Source organism: Mesitornis unicolor, unplaced genomic scaffold, assembly GCF_000695765.1.
Source record: "Mesitornis unicolor isolate BGI_N332 unplaced genomic scaffold, ASM69576v1 scaffold25803, whole genome shotgun sequence".
NCBI lineage: Eukaryota > Metazoa > Chordata > Aves > Mesitornithiformes > Mesitornithidae > Mesitornis > Mesitornis unicolor.
The window spans coordinates 77539-97158 of record NW_010175838.1 but is presented as its reverse complement, the minus strand read 5'-3'; the positions used below and the strand labels follow the sequence as shown (position 1 = coordinate 97158).

General features: G+C 36.6%; 1 protein-coding gene across 5 annotated transcripts in view; it reads right to left on the bottom strand.

The window, feature by feature from the left end:
* Nucleotides 1–19620, bottom strand: part of DDC (dopa decarboxylase (aromatic L-amino acid decarboxylase)) — a 50943-nt gene that overhangs the window by 6557 nt on the left and 24766 nt on the right. For all 5 annotated transcript variants that reach the window (XM_010181546.1, XM_010181549.1, XM_010181551.1 and 2 more), the window contains 6 exons: nt 18561–18627; nt 16392–16486; nt 14514–14581; nt 10004–10080; nt 6270–6289; nt 5450–5548 (listed from right to left, as the gene is read on the bottom strand). In XM_010181546.1, the coding sequence (XP_010179848.1) occupies nt 5450–5548; nt 6270–6289; nt 10004–10080; nt 14514–14581; nt 16392–16486; nt 18561–18627 (426 nt within the window). The remainder of the gene's footprint in view (nt 1–5449; nt 5549–6269; nt 6290–10003; nt 10081–14513; nt 14582–16391; nt 16487–18560; nt 18628–19620) is intronic.

Sequence of the window (19620 nt, the reverse complement as noted above, 5' to 3'; positions counted from 1 at the left end):
TGCAGCTCTGCAAAATTTCACACTGCATATACTATGCCTTGGAAAGGAAAGCCATAAAAAACCCAAACATGTTCAACAAGATGAGAATTTTACAACTGTTCATCTGAATGTAATCACCGACTGAATTTAATAAAAACTGAATAAAACAAAAAATTACAAGTTGGCTTACTGCAAGTAGTTTGTACAAGAAAGCTCTGGCCTCCTGCTGTATATTTTATAGCAGGTATTTATTTCTACTTTTTTGCGCTAAAGGATTTTTCAGGAATTTTAAAGAAATAAAAGCAAGGAAAAATAGAGAATATTCAGTAAAACAAATCAAAATTCTGGAAGTATTTCGTATTCATTTCTACATGTAAGTACTTTTGGCCGTAGCGCCTTCACAAGTAGCAATAATTTGTAAAGCCACTGGGGGGCACCAAGTGTTTTAGTTTTTACAGGACTGGAAAGGCGAGAAAGTGGCGATTCAACTGAAGTTTCACCCGCAACAACTTTGCTTAGCACAATTACACATGGTCCTGCACCTTTGAACCGTAAGATACTGTCCTGAATTGCTTTTACAAAGATTGCTGCAACCAAACATAATTAAACCCAATAAAGTTAAACATTATTAAGCCTGGAAGTTCAAACTCTGTAAATCCAAAGGGCTTTTAGGTATCACATGTGCCACTGAGTCCAAGAGCTGTACCCACACTCTGGACATGAGCACAGCAATAACTCACAGGAGAACATGTGTGGCTTTAGTGCAACTTTCCAAGACAGGTGGGTAAACTGTGAAAATAAAGTCCTGTTTGCAGGCACTGAAACTAGGGATGGAGAAGGAGAGGTAAAAACTGACAGGCTGTTCAGAGTTTTCTGCTGAATGTGTACATACCAAGTCTAATCTATGGCTATTTTAATGCTCCACATACTTTTGATTTTGACATTTGTGTCATGCTGTGTCCCTAGCACTATTAATTTAAAGTTGAGGTTCAAATACTATTTAATATTTTTAAAATATTTTATTTAACACTGTTACATAATTTAACTAAAAAGCCACAAAGTACACAAACCAACTCACATACTGTTTCTAGCAGTATCATTTGGATAACCCCTTTATCACATAGTTTCCAAAAGTGGAATCACAGACTGCGTTAGTGGCCTGAAAAGTCTTAGTATGTGGAAACAGAATATCAGCCCTTCTCTTCACAGTGAAATTCAGCAGCTTGAAGAATAGAAGCATGTAAGAAATTTTTGTGTATTGCTGTCTATCTCAGGTAAATAACCATAGCTTTTCTCCAGGGAGAAGGGAAGCAAGAAAGGTATTTAATTCACTTGGTTATTCAAGATTAAGGAAAATTGGAGCAGTAAACTTGTGAGGCAGTAAGATGTGGTCTGTATTTTAAAAAAAAATGTATTTGTGTATGTATATGTGTGAATATAAATATAAATGTTTCTGCATTGAGGTGCTTAAATTGAGTTTTGATTTTTGGGCAGAGCCTTCAAGAACTAAAATAGCTTTTAATTTAAAGAAGCTTCTCAGAAACATCAGAGTACATTAACGTGTACATGCAAATAAGCATACCTGTCCAGTTTTGATCAATTCATACTTTTCCTCCTACAGATTTCATATCTCTGCCTACCTTAGCTCGCATCCCGCTACACTCTGAAGGAAAATGCTGTCAAAAGAGTCTTCTCATCAGCCGTGTGGACTGTGCCACCCCTCAGCTGAAATGTTATCTCTGGCATTGCTGTTCTGTACAGTTCTAGGTTCTTGGTCTCTGCTGTTGCTTTTTAATGTAATTCATTATCCTTGGCAAAGGAGGAAGGATGTGGTACACTGATTTCTTCTGGTCCTACAGAGGATTCATCTGAGGTAGAATGTTCATGGGGATCACATAAAAGAACATTAACCATTAAATTTCTGAAATTACTTCTGAGCTCTTTGAGAGATCTTAAATCAACAAAGGAGTAATAGATGGTCAAGCAATTTGCAAATGGGCCGTTTGGGTTTCCCATTTATACTGACTCCAAGTGTTTGGAATCAGTCCAGAAGACTGTTATTGTTGGTTTTGCCTTCTTTGTACGTCTCCTCTGCGGTTTTGAGACTTACCTCCAAAATTTGTACTTTTCTCTCCCCACATCCTTCGCTGATGACTGTCCTCCCCTTTACCACTGCTTTAAAACCTATACTTCACAATAGGTTAATATTACATGTTGTGTGGGAAAAGTGCATAACTGGAAGGATTGGAAAACAAAAAAAGTTACTGCTTCTAAATCCAAGTCACACATTCTCATCTCCCATGAGTAGTTAGTTCCTAAATGCCTTCCTCGCTACAAGCAAATGCCAGGTTGCAGTGGTTATCTAGTCATTTTGATGCAGACCTTAAGGCTGCAAATATAACAAACATCTTTTTCCTAAAACACACTAATAAAGGAGAAAAAAGAGACAAATATTTTTTGTAGCAGTTTACATCTAGAAAATATGAAAAGTTTGTGAAGATATAGTTGCAGATATCTTTGGTTTTCCATGTAGAATCTTGCTAATCACACAGGAAATACAGTGACTTCTTAAGGATATGCAGTGTGTTTTCCCTCTATATCATTTCAGAAGCTCCTCACTATTAAAAATCTCAAATCATTTTGTAAGTAACACCTGGCTGCGCAACAGAAGCCTAACTAGAAGTCTATAATCATGGGATAAATCTTCCTACGGTTTTCTATGACTTAAGAGCTGAAGTGACTTTTATTTTCCCTAGGTGATCACGGCATCTATTTTGGGATTTGTATACACTTAGAAAGGAATTGAGTCTCTGAGCCCCAAATCTCAGACTAAGGCCCAACCTTGCATCTGAAGAGGCATACCTTAGCTGCTATCGGATAGCATTAACAGGAATGACATGCCCCACACACAAATATGTTGTTATATGAAAACTACATGGTGTACAACTGCATGCTACATCCCAAATGCAGGCATCCCCTCCCCCAGGTTCCAGCCCAAGGAGTTGTTTCGAACCTCTGCTCTTCTGCTTGATGCTCTATGCCTGGCCCTTTCCTTGGGGCAACTCCTCCATAACAGGACAGAGAGAGATCTTCCCACTGCACCAGCTCCAGCTGCTCTGCTCTCCACTTGAAGGCTGTGGTACCTGCTCCTGTCACTGTTCCCCTCTCATTCTACCTATATCCACTTTGTCACCCATTGTAATAAATGCAGCTTCAGAAATAATTCTGGCAACTGCAGGGCTTCACTTAAAACACAGCTAGAAGTCCCAAGTACACAAGATACACAACCAACTATCCTCTTCAAGATCTGCCTTTGCCAGCAATGGGAATATAAAAGCTGTTATTTGCAAGATGCTATGATGTGGTTAAAAGAAAACAAGTTTTCAAGGCCAAGCACTGGGACAAGCAATGTTAAAGTGAAGTTAACAAGTAAAGTTAAGTTCCAAAATACTTTTTGTTCAGAAATCTGTCTATAGGTTTGAAAATATAAACCAGTGTCAGGCTGGTTTACATGCTTCATTGCTACACTACCAAAAGAAAAGTCATCACAATAATTATGGAACGAAGGATACTTCCTGAGAAAAGAAGAAAACTTTGAAGATATGGAACACATTTTAAAATGCTATTTTGCAGCTACTGATATAACCTGTCTGCAAACTTGCAAAAGGTATCTTAAGTACTGCTAGAGGAGGGAGCAAATGAAATGCAATTATGGAAATGTAAGTTCAACAGAGAACTGCTGGAGATAGGATTGACTTTTTTTTTAAAGCTGCTTTGGAATCCACTGAATTTAATCATCACTCATCTGGGGCAAGGTGTGAGGAGAAACTAACTTAATGGTTCCAGTTTGACAGATGTTAACGGTGACTCAACTTCTTGCCCTTTCAAAGTTGCAAATATAAGGTCATAATTTATTTTTCTCTGCACACCAGGGAACACTTTAGTCCTTAATGAAATATTAAACACACACATTCAATTCAACAAGCCTTTGGAAATCTAGCTGTCTGAATTACCTTTACAAATAAGGGAACATTATTAGAGTTTTACTTTGGAGTCAGTATCTTTAAGAAAAGATTGATTTGCTTAACCTTCCTGAACTGTGTTATCACAGAAAGTATAAAAAAAAGGTCTTCAGCTATGATAGCAAGACAGGTGTTTTTTGGCTGGACAGTGAGGGCGATGGGAAAAGAAGGAACTTGTTGAAGGTAAATACTGACCTGTGAAAGTCAGCCTGATAAAAGGCCATGTAATTAATATGGGGTTTCCAACCCTCTCTTTTCACAGTGAGCAATTTAGCCCTACTTTAAAACTTGGCATAGTCCTAAAATAATTGCAGTCTCCAGAAATCTAACCTGAGAGAGAAACCCACTAGAAATTGTAATGGTAGCCTAGTAAAGTGATAACAAACCTTGTATCAATTTTTCTTCAGAAGGGAATGTATCAGATTGCCACAGGGATGACAGAACATCAGGGCTGTCATCTATGTCAAAACTTATTTGTGAAAACGTCATTAAGGATAAAAAGCCAATTCAGGTATCTGTACAGTCAGTTGAAAATTATAGTGTGATAAAAATGAGAAGCAAAGAGGGTACTTGCCATCCCAGAACCTTTTCAGATTGAAAGAGACTTACTTATGCAGCAATTTTACAACAGTGGAAAAAGCCTTTCTCAGGAATTAATTTGTTTAGTACCACTCTCTGTGTCTGCAGAGAGTTTGGTAAACCAGACCAAACTCTTAGCTAATGGATACTTTTGTAAATATTTAGTGCCAAGTCATGGATCTCCCCTCACTAGGCGTTTCCCTAAACCATAAAAATGAAAAGTATGGTTGAATTGGACTTTACTGCTACAGAGGAAGTATATATATATGTAATTTAGACTTATGCCAGATGTGGTTTTTAGTGATAAATATCCCCCTTTTTTTTACATCAAGAATAAATTTAGTACTTATTCATAACAATGTTAAAAAACTGCAAATTGTGCACATTGTTTTTTAAATAAAGGGTGGACTTTAACAGGAAACAAAGAAACAGTGGAGGTAGACATGCCCAATAAGCTACTGTATCATAAATGCAGCCCAATGACCTTGATCATAATCTAAACATGCTATCAATGCATGCACGTTAATAAAATAAAGTAGTCACAAATAAACATGTTTTCCCGCAATAAAATCATTAAAGCTCTGTGGCTTAATATCAGAGGGAACCATGCTCCCATACTGTAGAAATTCCAAATTCCTAGACTTGTCTTCTCTGAAAATTAACACAAAACAGATGACAGTTTTGATCCTGCCATGATATAAAACTGTGATATGTGGGGCAAACAAGCAGTACCCCTATTGAACCCAGCTGTCCAAAACCTGTAGTCTGTACTTTCTGTTTTGCAGAAGCCATGGAGAGTAGATAGGTAGCAAGCTCATTTCCCCTTGCTGTCCCACAACAGGTTAACCAAGAAAGCAAATTCCAGTCACCTTGCGGATGTGCTCCTGCAGTCCCATGACCCCGTACATCCTCAGCACGAACCAGAGCTTGAGGGAGCGGAACCTCCTCCCCAGGGGGATCTGCCAGTGCTGCAAGCCAGGGAGAAACAAGGGTGCCCATGTTAGAAGTCACTGTTGCAGTGACACTGCAGAAACTGCACATTCTGAAGTGATTTTGAAGCAAACGGCACTGCACATGCTACAAGTAGTTGCTAGAGGTGGGTCAAATGATGACAGAAATGTCTATTTCTAGTTAATGCTCTGGTTAATACTCAAAATTTTCAAATGAAAATTGGAAAAGAAGATTGGTGACAGAATGGAAGAATCACAAGGCAAGCTGAATTTTCTTAGTGCACCCTGAATTCTCCTTGAGGGTTTTGAGAAAATAAATATCTTAGAAGCTCATGTACACTGTACACTGTCTTGCTTACAGCTGTGGGGCTAGCATATACAATGACAGGCTCATTTTCCATTTCAAAGCAACAGTGTTTCTACTGGTTAAAGTTTAAAACACAGATGCATTTAAAAAATGTATTATTCTTTATATTAAGGAAAAAAATCTTTAGGACATTACTTTCTCCTGCCTAAACCTTGAGATATTACACATGCAAGATAATTGCTTCTTTCAAACAATTTTTTCCAAAAAAAATAGTTTAAAGTTCCAGCTTGAGGAATGCTAAAAATTTAGCACACTGCATGCTTTCTGGAAAGAAACATAAGATTCTGTGGTTTATGATAGTAATAGAAAAGTCCTGGAAATATCAGTGTATACAAGTAATAGTACTGATTATTACATTGATGCTGTACTCACCCGATAATCTGTGACAAGGCCTGGAAGTTAAAGAAAAAATGTTCACATTGCTTCATCACAAGAGCCAAAACCTACAGTCATTCCAGTACTATTGAAAAAGCTGTGTCTTAGCCATCCTTTACTTTTGCTACAAACTTCAGCATCATCAGTGTCAACAGGACCACTAAATACTTAGTAGGATACTTGGCAATATGCTAAATGAAGGTGCTTGTTGTAAGCTTCATTCCTTAGCTAATCATAATATATCACTAACAAATTAAACAGCTTTCAAGAGAAGAAACACAGTTTTCCTTTCTGTTATACTTCAGATCCTGTGGAGATGACGGACTAAATACTGTGTTTATTTTCCTCTTGTAAGGAAAAGAATTATTAGATAAAATGGCAATTATTAATTACGTTTGAAAAAGTTTGCAGAATTCCTGTAGTCATTTCGTCACTCTTTCTCTGCTTCTGACTACCTTTTATATTCATTCATACATTTGTTGCTAATTCTTCAGCATGTCTAATAAGTGCCTTGAAAAATTGATTCAGGATTGACCTCTGCCTGTTTGGAGAATAGTATTCTGCATTGTTTAATGGCTTTTCATTTGATGTAGCGAAAGCCCCTTGCAAACACAGATTGACCAAGCCACAAAGCAGTCCACAGAGGCAAGTAGAGGGTGTTATTAGTTACCCTTTATATGAGCACACAGAGTCAAGATGCATCTACCTTTTCTTTGAATCAGGTAATTACACTGATTTCATGGTAAAGAAAACTGTAACATAAAGGTGGATTACTTCCAGTAAGCCAGTGACAGAAATTAAACTAAAATCTAAAGCACTTCTTCAGAAAATGTGGAAGCATCTTCTTAGCTTTCTTATTCTGTTTTATTATTCTACTGTGTAGCAGAAGTGCACAGGAAAGTATCTACTTAAATTCCAAGGGAAAATGCTGTCTAAATTATGAACTGCAAGTTATTATATATAACTGTAGCTTCTGAATTTGATCAGTTTATGTCATTTATGTAATTCTCAGCCTTTGTATTTTCTGGTGGTAAAAAGACTGTATTTACCATGTTACAAGCTCTCTTGCTAATGTTCTCTCATCTGCGCAGTCAAAACATAAGAAAAAACATGGTCCTCCCTTCCTTCTTGCAACATACAGCCATTTGGTTCTTTATCCTGTTACTAGATTATTTTCCAGATGAAAAATAAAAAAAACTCTCAACAATCAACAATCATCAACCTGTTCCTGGACTTCAGGAAATGAACATGGTTGCCTCAGCTCAGAAATTAGGTAATTTGGTAACATTCCTATTCTTCTGCACTGTAGCAGCCATTTTTCTTTGATAGCTGCAAGACTGGTAGCAAAGAGACTGAAGCAACTGGTGAAAGATAAATAATCCTACACTCCTGTAAAGGGCTACATGTAATGATCCACAACAATGCCCTTCACAAGCTGTGAAGCAGAATGCAATCAGTGATTAGTCCTTGATTATAAGCTTTAGTCTTACATCTGTATTTAACCAGGAGGAACTGCATTGTGGGATCATACATGGCATTCACAATAGAGTATAAAGCTGCATTCTTCGAACACTGCCATTAGGATTTGACCTATATCCTGGGTTGCCAGGCAAGCTAGTATAATCTTCCTGGTGTGATGATGCAAATCACATAAAATTATAATTAATGACAAAATAAAGACTTTCCCCTTAGGGACACACATAATTGCCATATGGTTATTAAGAGTAATTGCTCACAGATAGATATATTTTTCTGCTCATTTAAATTCTTGAGTGAGGGATGAGTGAATTCAAAAATGCTACTTCATTTGCCTTGTAAACCATGATGGGAATTCTCAGACTTGAGACATACTCAGAATATAAGACCCTCCATTAGACAAGTCCTACTTCCAGGAGTGCTGACATCCCATAAATCACACAGGGATCAAATAGGGACTGTAACAGCCTAGCACCTTTGCAAATCTGACTCTTTTTATTAAAAGCGCAAGTGTGGATTGGATTTGACAGTTTAACTAGAGGCATTTGCATTTCAAAACTGTTGTCCAGCTCTTTAGAAAATAGATATCAAATGGGAATAGAAAAATGTAGCGTCCCTAGACTGCTAGTTATCAGCTGATCTATTTGGAATCATTACGCCTACATCGCATAACAAACTTTCACGGCTTCTGAAGGCAAGATGAAGGCTGAACAAATTATCCAACTGGGGAGATAAATTTTTCAGGTCAACTAGATGGCCTCACTGAAAGCATCTCAAGAAAGGTCTGATTTTCTTCTGGTGTTATTTAACCTGAGGAAGACCTAAGTTTCTTGTGTCAGTACCATCAATTGTCACAAGAACATATTTTCACTTTAGTTAAGGTTGGATTTTTTCTCCTGCAGAGAAATATTTTTCGTGTATGTTAAGTAAAAGCTAGTGACCTAAACGTATTTTCTATAACTTGTATTTTTCATTAAAAAAGAAAAAAAAAACAACAGTATGTATTTTTTCTTAACAATTCTAGCCTTTGGAGGGTGAACCTCAGCTCCAGAGTTATTGCATTTTCCTGTTTATTGCATTGTTCTACATTCACATTGCTTGGTAATGTAGAAAAGGAATAAAATGCAAAATTTCTGCCAGTTCGGGATTAAGGCATAGGAATCTGGTTTTCCTAGGGCTTTTTAGTGAATGGTAGAATTCTGGATTGTATTAATCTAAATGTCAATGGCTCATAGCCATAACAGAGAGAAGAGAAAATACTCAGGATACACTTCTGAATACAGATCAGTACCAGCAATTCCAGGAAATATACGGCAAATGCCACTCTGCAGTTGCTGGGTACGTGCAAGGAGCAGCATTGATCCATTAAGAAGCTTTGTGCAGGGCCTAAGATTTGTAAGTTCTTCGTGAGCATTTTGTGAAGATCTTTTGTGACCATTTTGTATAAGACAGATAGCCTGCACTTACCTCCTTCTGTCCAATCAATGTAAGAACATGGGAGCAACAGAGTAATGTCCCAGATTCCTACTGCTCAAAACAGAGCACAGGTATCAAACAGTCTGCGGTTTCAGGGAGTGTTTGCTTGTGACATGGGCATTTGAAAATCTGAATCAGAGCTTGCATGCGTAGCTAAGAGAAAGGGCCACAGCCTGGAACAGGCTGCCCAGAGAGGTTGTGGAGTCTCCTTCTCTGGAGACATTCAAAACCTGCCTGGATGTGTTTCTGTGTGACCTAGTCTAGGTGATCCTGCTCTGGCAGGGGGGGTTGGACTGGATGAGTTTCAGAGGTCCCTTCCAACCCCTACCATTCTGTGATTCTGTGATTTAGAAACCCTAAAACCAAATTGGATCTTGAAACCGTTCTGCAGAATACATGCTGGGGAAGGCATGTTAAGGGACTTGACACACAGTACCTGATATGTTTATCTGACTACCAAAAGCTCAATAAGAATTTTCTCAACACTCCTATAAAGAGTCAGTGGTAAATTTGGAGCTGGTGAAATCCCAATACAAAAGTATTAATATAATGCTTTATAAAATGGCTTTCTATCAATTGTTTTTTATGCTAACTAAAGTCTGACTAGATATGCGTTTGCACTTTAATAAGCTTAACTCCCTGGGGCACTTTGAAAATGGAAATAGGCTCCTAAACAACACAGGTAGTTTTAAGAATTTCAGTTTTCATCTTAAATCTTTTTTACCATTAAATATCAGTGTGCAAACAAAATAATAATCATCTCATTTGATTATAGTTACCAGATTCCTGATGGTGATGCTGCAGGTAAAGAGGTTCTAATTTAAAGGCACCTGTTAAATCTGATCTTTTTTTCACCCTGCATAAAAAATGAAAGAAATAAAATTGAGAAATTTAAGAATTAAAATTTAAGGGATTAAATTTCCACAAGGAGTGAAGGCAAATTAAATTTGTTTAAACTGGCGTATTTCCTGAGCACAGCCTGTGCCATTTTCAGTGCTTTTTCACAGCCATATCAGTACTGTACTTACAAGTCAGCAGGAACGGGCAGCATGACTGCACGGCTGCATATTTAAAAACAGACAAGAAACAGACACAGAGGATCTTTTTATGGTGATAGACACTCACACCAGAATGTGAGACTAGCTAAAGCAATGTTAATGTTTGCAGTCAACAGAAGTTGCCTTAAAATAACTGCAGTACAAAGCTGTGTGGGAAGAGCTGTGGCTTCCTAGACACTGCACGCAGCCACGCTGAGGATTTGTGGATGCTGGCCGCTGTCTCTCTATGCTCCCATGGTGGCAGCAGCAGCCCCTGGTAGGGATGGGCCACCTGGTCCAGACTCAGGCTTTCAGGCTCTTGTACCAGCTTGCCCTTAGCTGGGTCCAATACGCAGTTACTGACAGACACACTACAGCACAATGTACAACTGAGCAGCACACCTTACTGCTGCCGGGGGGTAGGTGGTGGGACTGGACTGAGGTTCAAAAGCCAACGTGTCCCTTTTAGATATAATAAGCTACATTTTGCCATGGGTAATAATGATATTTTGCTGGTTTATGTTTCACTCTATTTGTAAGATTGACTCACCTCTACAAATGATGAGGTTTATAGAGGCACAAAAAGAAGAAACCAGAAATCAAAAGAGAAAAGACTGATACACATTAGGCCTATAAATATTTCACAGAGCAAGCAATAATTATGTCACGTCAGGACTCTCTAAATGACAGAAGTTCAAAACTTTTATGATTTTCTGCACATCCATTTGTTAATCGTTTTTAATGTTTTAATGTGAAATTCTAAGTAAAAATCTAATTTCCAATATTTTAGTGTGTATGTATAAATGCACAGGCCAGTACATACTCCCAATCTTATCCACATCTAGACTATGCTTATCAAACATCTTATTCAAACAAACAAAAAGCCATTCTCTCACTGTACTGGTCAGGAGAGTACCAAGATTGACAAAGTACTTGTGTTCAGGTATGGAAAGTACATAGCTGGAGATAAGCAAGCTTATGCACATGAAAAACAGCAAAAGAAATTCAGAATACTCTCAATAAAAGCAATTAATAATCTATTTGTTTGTTGAAATATCCTGTCGACAGAAAGAAGAAACTGTTATCTGAAAGCAGGTTTAATTAGGGTAGGTAGGGTGAACAAACCCTAAATTGTTCTGCTGTATTTTATTCGATAATTTGACTACTTCGATACATTTGTGTTTCAATAGCTCATTCCATACGCAACTAACCCAAATTAGAAGCAATATCATTACTTGTCTTGTGAGGGCTTCATTCCTTCTCCTGTAATACACTGTGCTAAACTATGGGACACACAACTACTCTGCAGGAACATCTGGTCACTCAGAAGCGATAAAATTGCTGTCATCTTGCACTTCCTAAGTGATGTTACTGCTTTTTTATAACATGGTGTCTGCTCCATCTGGGGACTTCACAGGTCTTAATCTGGCAACCATGAAAAACTACCTAAAAGGATTACTAAAATAAATCCAAAGCCTGGACATCAGTGTATATGAACCAGCTGAGTTGCACCTTTATACACCATGTCTAAATTTCACCCTCTGTGTTTAAACTTCTTTGCAGTAAGTGCCTGTGTGGTCTGGTAATGGATAGAAGTGGTGTTGATATCTTTCTTTGTAAATAGCCTTGGTTGACTGAAGGATCCTGAATATATATTTCAAAAATGGCATTGATAAACTAGAATATTTTTAAGGCTTGAGGTTATGCTAATAGACCTTCTAAGACCTAGCTTGTGTGACACAGATTCACATATTAAGTACTCATAATACATAAAAAAAATCAATTCCATCTGCAGATAAGCTTTTCCTGTAAGAACTTTCCTTCCAAATACTAAAACAACCTTCCCAACCAAAAGTTAACACTTAAACCAGGAAAAGAGTAACAGAAAAGCAAAAATACCTAGACTTTATAAGATTATTATTTTCACTCTCTCTGAAAGAAGACACTTCTTCCTACTTTATAATATACCAGAGTGACAATTAAACAAGTCAGGCAAAACTGACTGGTAGTTGCAAGGCAAAGTCTCTAAAGGACTACCATTTAAATATGGAAAATATATCCATCTCAAAGCGGCTACATTCAATCCCTTCTTATAGGAAATTGACTGCTCTTTTCTGTACATCAAGAAGCCTGAGAATATTTTACAAAAGGTTTATAATGAAATTGCTTCTAAATCCCAAATGGCATCAGTGCTACATATTGCACCAAGTATTTAAATAATTACATTACAGATCTAATGGCTAGATTATCTTAATCAACTTGCAAAGAAAAGAAATGGCGTGTTTATTGGAGAAAGTGCTGAGGAGCCTGTGTGATTTAGAAGCCTGTCTGCCAGTGCGTCTCAGCTTAATTTGATTCTGCAATGGTGCTCACTCTTTATTGAATGCTTTCTGCATTATTACAATATCGTGGTTAATACTTCCCATGGTTCCTAAGAGGACTATGTATCCTTCACAGTACTTTTTTCTCACCAGGTTCCTTCATCGTTTATTATTACATTTCACCTTTTCAGGCAGTGTTACAGTTCATAAGAGAGGTGAATTTTGGACATGGGCCTTAGGAGTAGTTGGACGATGGATTTGGCTTCAAGTCAAAGAGTTTAACTTTAAAAGTATACTTCATTCTTTATTAAGTGAGTAACATCTATACTTAAAAGCCTTGTTGAAATGAAGCCTGAATGGCTGTAGTTGTGAAGCTTTCTCTTTGAGTAAGGAGACATGTTGCAAGGTCTCTTGAGATTCCTTGTAATGGAATCTTCCTACCTATGAAAACAAGCATTTTCTGCAATGGCTTATAAAAAAAAAAAGCAATAAACAAAATGGAGAAAACTGGTTTCCTAAGTCTTTCCAAACAGTGTGATTGTATACACCTTGTTTTCCTGGAAAGCCAGGTAAAACACTTTTAACATAGTTCCACAGGGTTATGGGGGAAAGCAAAAATAATGAGAAATTAAACTGGTGGGGACCAGACTCTGGCCCCTAATTGTCCTACAAACATTAAAGAGAATGATGGTGTATTTTCTCTTTTCTGAGTGGCCACATTGTTAACAATGTCTTGGAGTGATGAGAAAAAGAAGGGAGAAACTAGCAAGGCAGTTTCATCTTCTCCCTATTTCCATATACAGAGAGAGACAGCTAGTTATGAAGTACTTATAAACTGGAGTCTTGAGTTAATCGCTGCCACTACTGATGAATCAGGACGAAAATGTAAGCCGTTTACTCGAAGGAAAAGAAAAATTTAATTATGGCTTCGAATATTTCAAATGCCTACATCAGGAAAATGCTTAAATTAAATAATTTAATGTATTATCTGGATAATATACATATTTGTGCAAAAGTCAACTTTACTGAGGATTTTAAAATAGCTGAAGGTTAACTAAAGGGAACTGAGTGATCACTGTCTCATAGTTATTCTTTTTTTAAATAAGGTGGCCTTTTTCTGGACAATGTTTTACAGTATTCTCTTTAACATTCAGTTTTTCCTTCTTCTTTCATTTTTGCAAATTTTGTTCTATTATAACTGAAATTACTGTTTTCACTTATTTTGATAAATAGTCTGCATTTACTGAATGCTGTTTTGCTAATAAGTATTATTAGTCATGGCACTGGTATAAACTAGGTTCTGGAGAGTCCAGTTTGGGACAGAATGGAATCATTTATTTTAGGATGTTATTATTATTGCAATGATACTTTGCTTTGTTTCAAAGTATGTCTACTGGTTTCTAATTTGGCACCTCTTTATATCAAAATGTCATCTCAGGAAATTGGAAATCAGTACAAAATTGCATAAATAGTCGTTTTTGAAAACAATTGCCTTTCATTAGCCAAATACCAAACATTTTTAGAAGGCTTTTGAAAAAAAGAATCAAGGCACAAACAAAAAGAAATTTTATGGAAAAGAAGAAAACCTTCTGTTTAGCATGCTGTTCATTGCATTAACATCCTTAAATGAAGTTTTTTTAGTTATGTTTTAAGCAGTCTCAGAACGAAGCAAGTAGGAATCTGCAGATTTTTCAGGATTCCTCTCCATCTGGAACATAATGCCAAGCTCAGTCCTATTTCTAAATTCTACTTTTTTGAAACTTGGATGAAATGAAAGATTGAATTTTGTAAATAATTTACAAGAGTTAAAGCTATCCAGAAATCCTCATTTCAATAGAGAAATGCAAATAAATGTCTGCTGTTAGAAAGGCAGAATAATTTGACATGTGATTTTTGTCTCTTGTAATGTTTTCTTTTACTGTGATACTTACCACATAGCAGAGCAGTCAAAATTCACTAAGAGCCATTTGTGAGGATTAAAGTTAAATGAATCTGCAAACTGAGAATGGATAAATAAAAACCAGAATTATGAAAGAGAAAAGAATCCATGTGCTAATGATACAACTTTGTCAAATTGTCTGAGTACAACTTAACTATGAATGAATTCCTGATTGGGGCTTTATAGATAATGTTCATGCTGATGTCACCTTGCCTAACAACTATTGTAGTTAAATCTTCATTTATTCTGGGGATGGAATTCAGGTTAGGTGTGCAGCTAGCCTATGGTATTATCAACATTTTGAGCATTTGCTAAAAATTATACTTTTTAGATACACATGTTATGGAAAAGTATCTATCTCAGTGTAAACTAAAAAAAAATCTGCATACTCAGGAACATCCACTTTGGTTCATGTCCCAGTTTCCAATAACAATTCAATAGCTTTCTATCTCCAAGAATATTAAACATATACATATGAAATTCTTACATAGAGACAAATTATATATTCAGTTCAGAATCTGCATATTGCTTTCATTCATAAAATTACAACTGACCAGGAAATTACTTGTTTTAACTGCCAGGGTATTTTCTTACAGTAGAATTTTCTTTTAATCTAAGTCAAAAGAAAAACGAGTGCACAATAAGCATTCACAATACATGTTTTTATAAATCATGTAACAGGCCCGTTTTACTTGATTCATGCTTAGGTGTGGCACTGGAGGAAACCCAGGTAGATGAGACAGACATCATGTGGCTTCACCCATGTTTTGTGTGTTAACAAAGGCAGAAGCCATCAGCCTTAAAAAAGAGAGATGTGGGCCTGGCAGCACCAGGGTCTGACTACTCCAGATAGTATTTTTCTGTTCTCATTTGCTTCTCATAACCTTCCTTGTCACTTGTAAACAATTAGCAATTGCTTTCATAAGAGGGGATTATCTGTCTGTCTGTCTATCTATCCATCTAGCTAGCTAGCTCCCTGTACTATGAAAGGCAGGAAACCTATTCATGGTTGTTAAATATTTACTCTTATGACAAATGCTGGCCCAGACAAGGGATGCTGTTTCATTTCCTTCAGGAACCAATAACAATAATTTAAAAATATTCCCCCACAGGAAATTACAACAAGCTTCATTTGCTGATAAAAAAGAGACAGAAAGAAATGCTTTATTTGTGAGGGGGGTTTCCCTCCTTTTCTTCATTAGTCACTACCTATCAGTGCTGTGTTTAAACTTCGGGCTTTACCAAACAGTAATATTTTCTCCACTGACATGGAAGACAAGGACTTATCTGACTGTCTGAGGGGAGCAGCAGGAAATTGAAGTGTTCTTATCTGAGCAACTGAATGCCAAGTAGCTCAGCAAGGGGGGGGGAAAGGAACAGGAGTGCTGTTGGGGGAATATTTCATTTAGCTCTCTTGGTTATTAAACCCCGTCTGTTTGAAATACAGCTACTGGCTATATCCTATATGACTTTTAGGATGTAAGCAAAAAATCAGACATAATGAGCTCATTAATTTGTTGAACTTCTCTTTTTTTGTGTATGTGTGTAATGTAGAATTAGGGTGTTATAAATGTGACTTTTTGGATATTCGGGAAGAAGTTCCTCTTCTCTATGTTGTTGATTCACTAGTACTTGCTATTCTGAATGACTAAAACATACTGTGTTAACTTGCATACTCCTAGAATAAACCAGTAAAAATTATATAAACAAAATAATGTAATAGAATATACAGGGATCTGTAGCACAAACTGAAGTCCAGTGTACTCAGAGATTCTATAGGAGCCAGACATGTTGGCTGCATAAGAAACACACAAATGCTATGGAAGAGCAAGGTTTTAGCAGGCTGCTAGAGAAGAAATGCTTCATTCACCTCCACTCCATTTAAAAGATGCCTGAATTCAGGGCAGATGAATGCACTCCCAGCATAGGCTGCATCAATATGCATCCAGATATTTTCCTTATTACCTAAAAAAAAAAAAAAGTAACTGAAGGGGAAATAAATTAAACAGCAGATTAAAAAGCTCTATTAATTTGCATGAAACCAAGTGCCTGAGAGATTTTTCTTTGATGTTATTATTTTCCCAATTTAAAATTAAATTAAGATATTAAATGTTTCTACCATCTGGGTTTCCATTAAAACATAAAGATGTATACATAACGTATTGTTCTTCCTCCTCACTTCTACTGGAATAGAGTCCTTACATGGCTAGGTTTAACTTATTAATATTAAGCAACAAAAAATACTAAATTATTTTTATTTAAGAACCTTTATAAAAGACACTTTAAAAAGATATATCTAGAGATGTAGTTACCATTTCTATAGTAATAAAACTATCTACTTTAGCAAAAGGAACTAGGGTTTTAGCTGTGCTCCCCACTTCTAACTCATGAATCACAAACACAGATCTCGAAACAGTATTTTTTATCTATTGATACGTGTGTATGCACATACTTTTGAACTATGTGCATCAAACTATTTATTTGAAGGACTGAGACATGCAAGAGAAAGCATTGAAAGGTTAACAAAGTGCTAGTTTTGATTGGTTTGTGCAGAAATTTTTTAGCACATGAGCCTGTTCTGTACTCTCTGTAGTATTCACACTCTGCTGTATTAATGCACACAGTAACAACTCTGTTTTATAAGCTGATGACTGAAGTCCACATAACATCTTTGCACTGGTCACCAAATAATTCTGATGGACATTTCCACATACAGAGGTATATCCATTCAGATAGGCAACTGGGCTCCAAGTTCATGCTGGAATTTGCATTCTTGTGAACTACATTTTCTTTTTGTACAAATGTTTGAAAAAGCTAACAAAACATTATTCATAATATCCATGACTTAGGTCTATTTGAAAATATGTTCAAAGATCAACTGATTATTCCTTTTTAAATATACTTGATTTGAGACACTGTCTTTATTTCATAGGACTACTGCTCATGTATATTAAGAAGAAAATTCATCTGCACACAGAAAAGCTATCACAAGACTTATGATTTGAGTAGTACGTAATCTTTCTGGTCTCTGCTGCGCAAGCAGGAAATGATTGAGAGCAACTGGTGAAACACACATGATTAGTTGCTATACCTAAAAGTATTGGTGTTGCTATTTTATTAGGTCGGGTCTATAGCAATAACCTGAACAGCAAAATAATCTCTAGCTCCTAAACAGACTACTAAAAGCCATTTTAGAAAGGAGGATTGGGAGAAACTGATTCTCTGGGGCTTGTGCTGAAGGGCTGGAAACCTCCCAGAGCAAGTGACCACCACACAAACCCTAAATGTTTTAGGCTCCACCTGAATAAATTAACAGAACATCAAATCTAGCCATGTTTCTGTCAGGCTTCTTCCAGTTGCTTATAGCTATAAATTTTCTGTTCTAAATATACACTTGAATAGCTAGGGTGCTTTTCAGTTGCATTTTCAGCAGCCAACAAGTGTATGCTGCTGAGCAAGCCTTGCTGCAGATGAAAGCTTGACACAACAGATCATAAAACAGAAATCCTTATGAAGAGTCCATGACTCAGTTACTGTATTAAACACCCCGCTACTTGTTCTGTTTGCTTGCAAGAGGAAGGAAATCAGAGAAGGGAGAGGAAGGATTAAGGAGAATACATACGGATTTTTCATGCATATTTCCCTGCTTCTTATAGTCATTAGAACCAGACAGAAACACAACACTTGATGCAGAGAATTAGAGCTCAGTTTTTTACCACTAATCTAGATGTGTTTGCATGCAGAAGGGCTTGAAGAAAAATATTACAAACTGAAGCAATTACAGTATATTTTTGACTGACAGTGATCCAAACTACACCTCCTCAAAAAGTCCTTGAGGCAATGGCCTCTGTACTCCTTAATGGTTTGAGAATGCAAGCTTGCTGCTTGATCTAATATTAGAAAGAAAACTGTAACTGAAGGTCTCATCTATAAGTAGCTTCATTGGATTTGGACACTGACACTGCACAATGACCTGGAAATGACTCAGCGTGGCTTAAACCAGTATCTGCAATTTTAGAAAGTAGCAGCAAAGACTTACAAAGAGGACCCAGCTCTAACAGTTTGTCAAAGGAGCAGCAAGGTGTGGTTCCAAGTGTTGCACAGAACTGCAGAGCCAGAAAACACAAAGGCAAAAAAAATTGTTAAAGCAAAGAAAATTATCAAATTAAAAAAACTGTCTGCAAAGGCAACAATAAAGAAAGAATAGATAATATAGAGCAAAATAAATTTATTTTAGCCAGTACCTATCCTTCAGTGGAACCTTGGAGAATCTGATTTTTTTTCAAAGCTCCCATAAGCATCCACTGAGGCAGATGCATGCATAAAATCAAATGTTAATATAAAATTGACTGATAAGTAATGTAATATAGTCACAGTATTATATTAATGCCATGTTTTATATACATCTTCTATGTGTTCCACACGTTTATCACGTGGCCCAATACTAACCTTACACACACAACCATCACAAAAATGATTTGCAGTTCATGGTATATAAACAAACTCTGAACCTGAGCAACTTGAAGGTGCTGGAATTGCTGTTGACAGAATGGATCATAAAATGTTACTGCCTGAATTAAAGAGCCACAGCTCCGTAACAGAGACTTGTAACTGCAGCCTGCTTCACTAGTAGCATATGTTCACTATGAGGTTTGCAAGACGTTTTCTCAGAGAAACTATTTCTCCCAAATTCATCCTAAAATACTGGGACTATTTTTCCTTTATTCTGTTAATGTCTTATTTAATGTATCCTGCTGCATGACCAGTGGGCCAAAAGCAGAGGCAACATAAATGCTGCAGTTTTACAGTAGAAAGAGAATATAGGTGAAAATGAGCTATGGTAATTTACTGGGAAAATGCAGGTAGAATTATAACCCAAAGAAACAACTACCAAGTGCACATAAACTGATGTTATTTCATTTTTCATTGCTACACTTATGTTTTAAACAACTTGTCTGATTTTTGTAAGCACTAATAAAGGCTGGGTCTGTTTTTTGTCTTGTACTGGATTTTTATATAATAAAATACACTTTACAGTTTAAACAGGCAATTAAAATATGCCAGATTTTAGTTAGAGTATTGAGGTACAAAGGAATTAG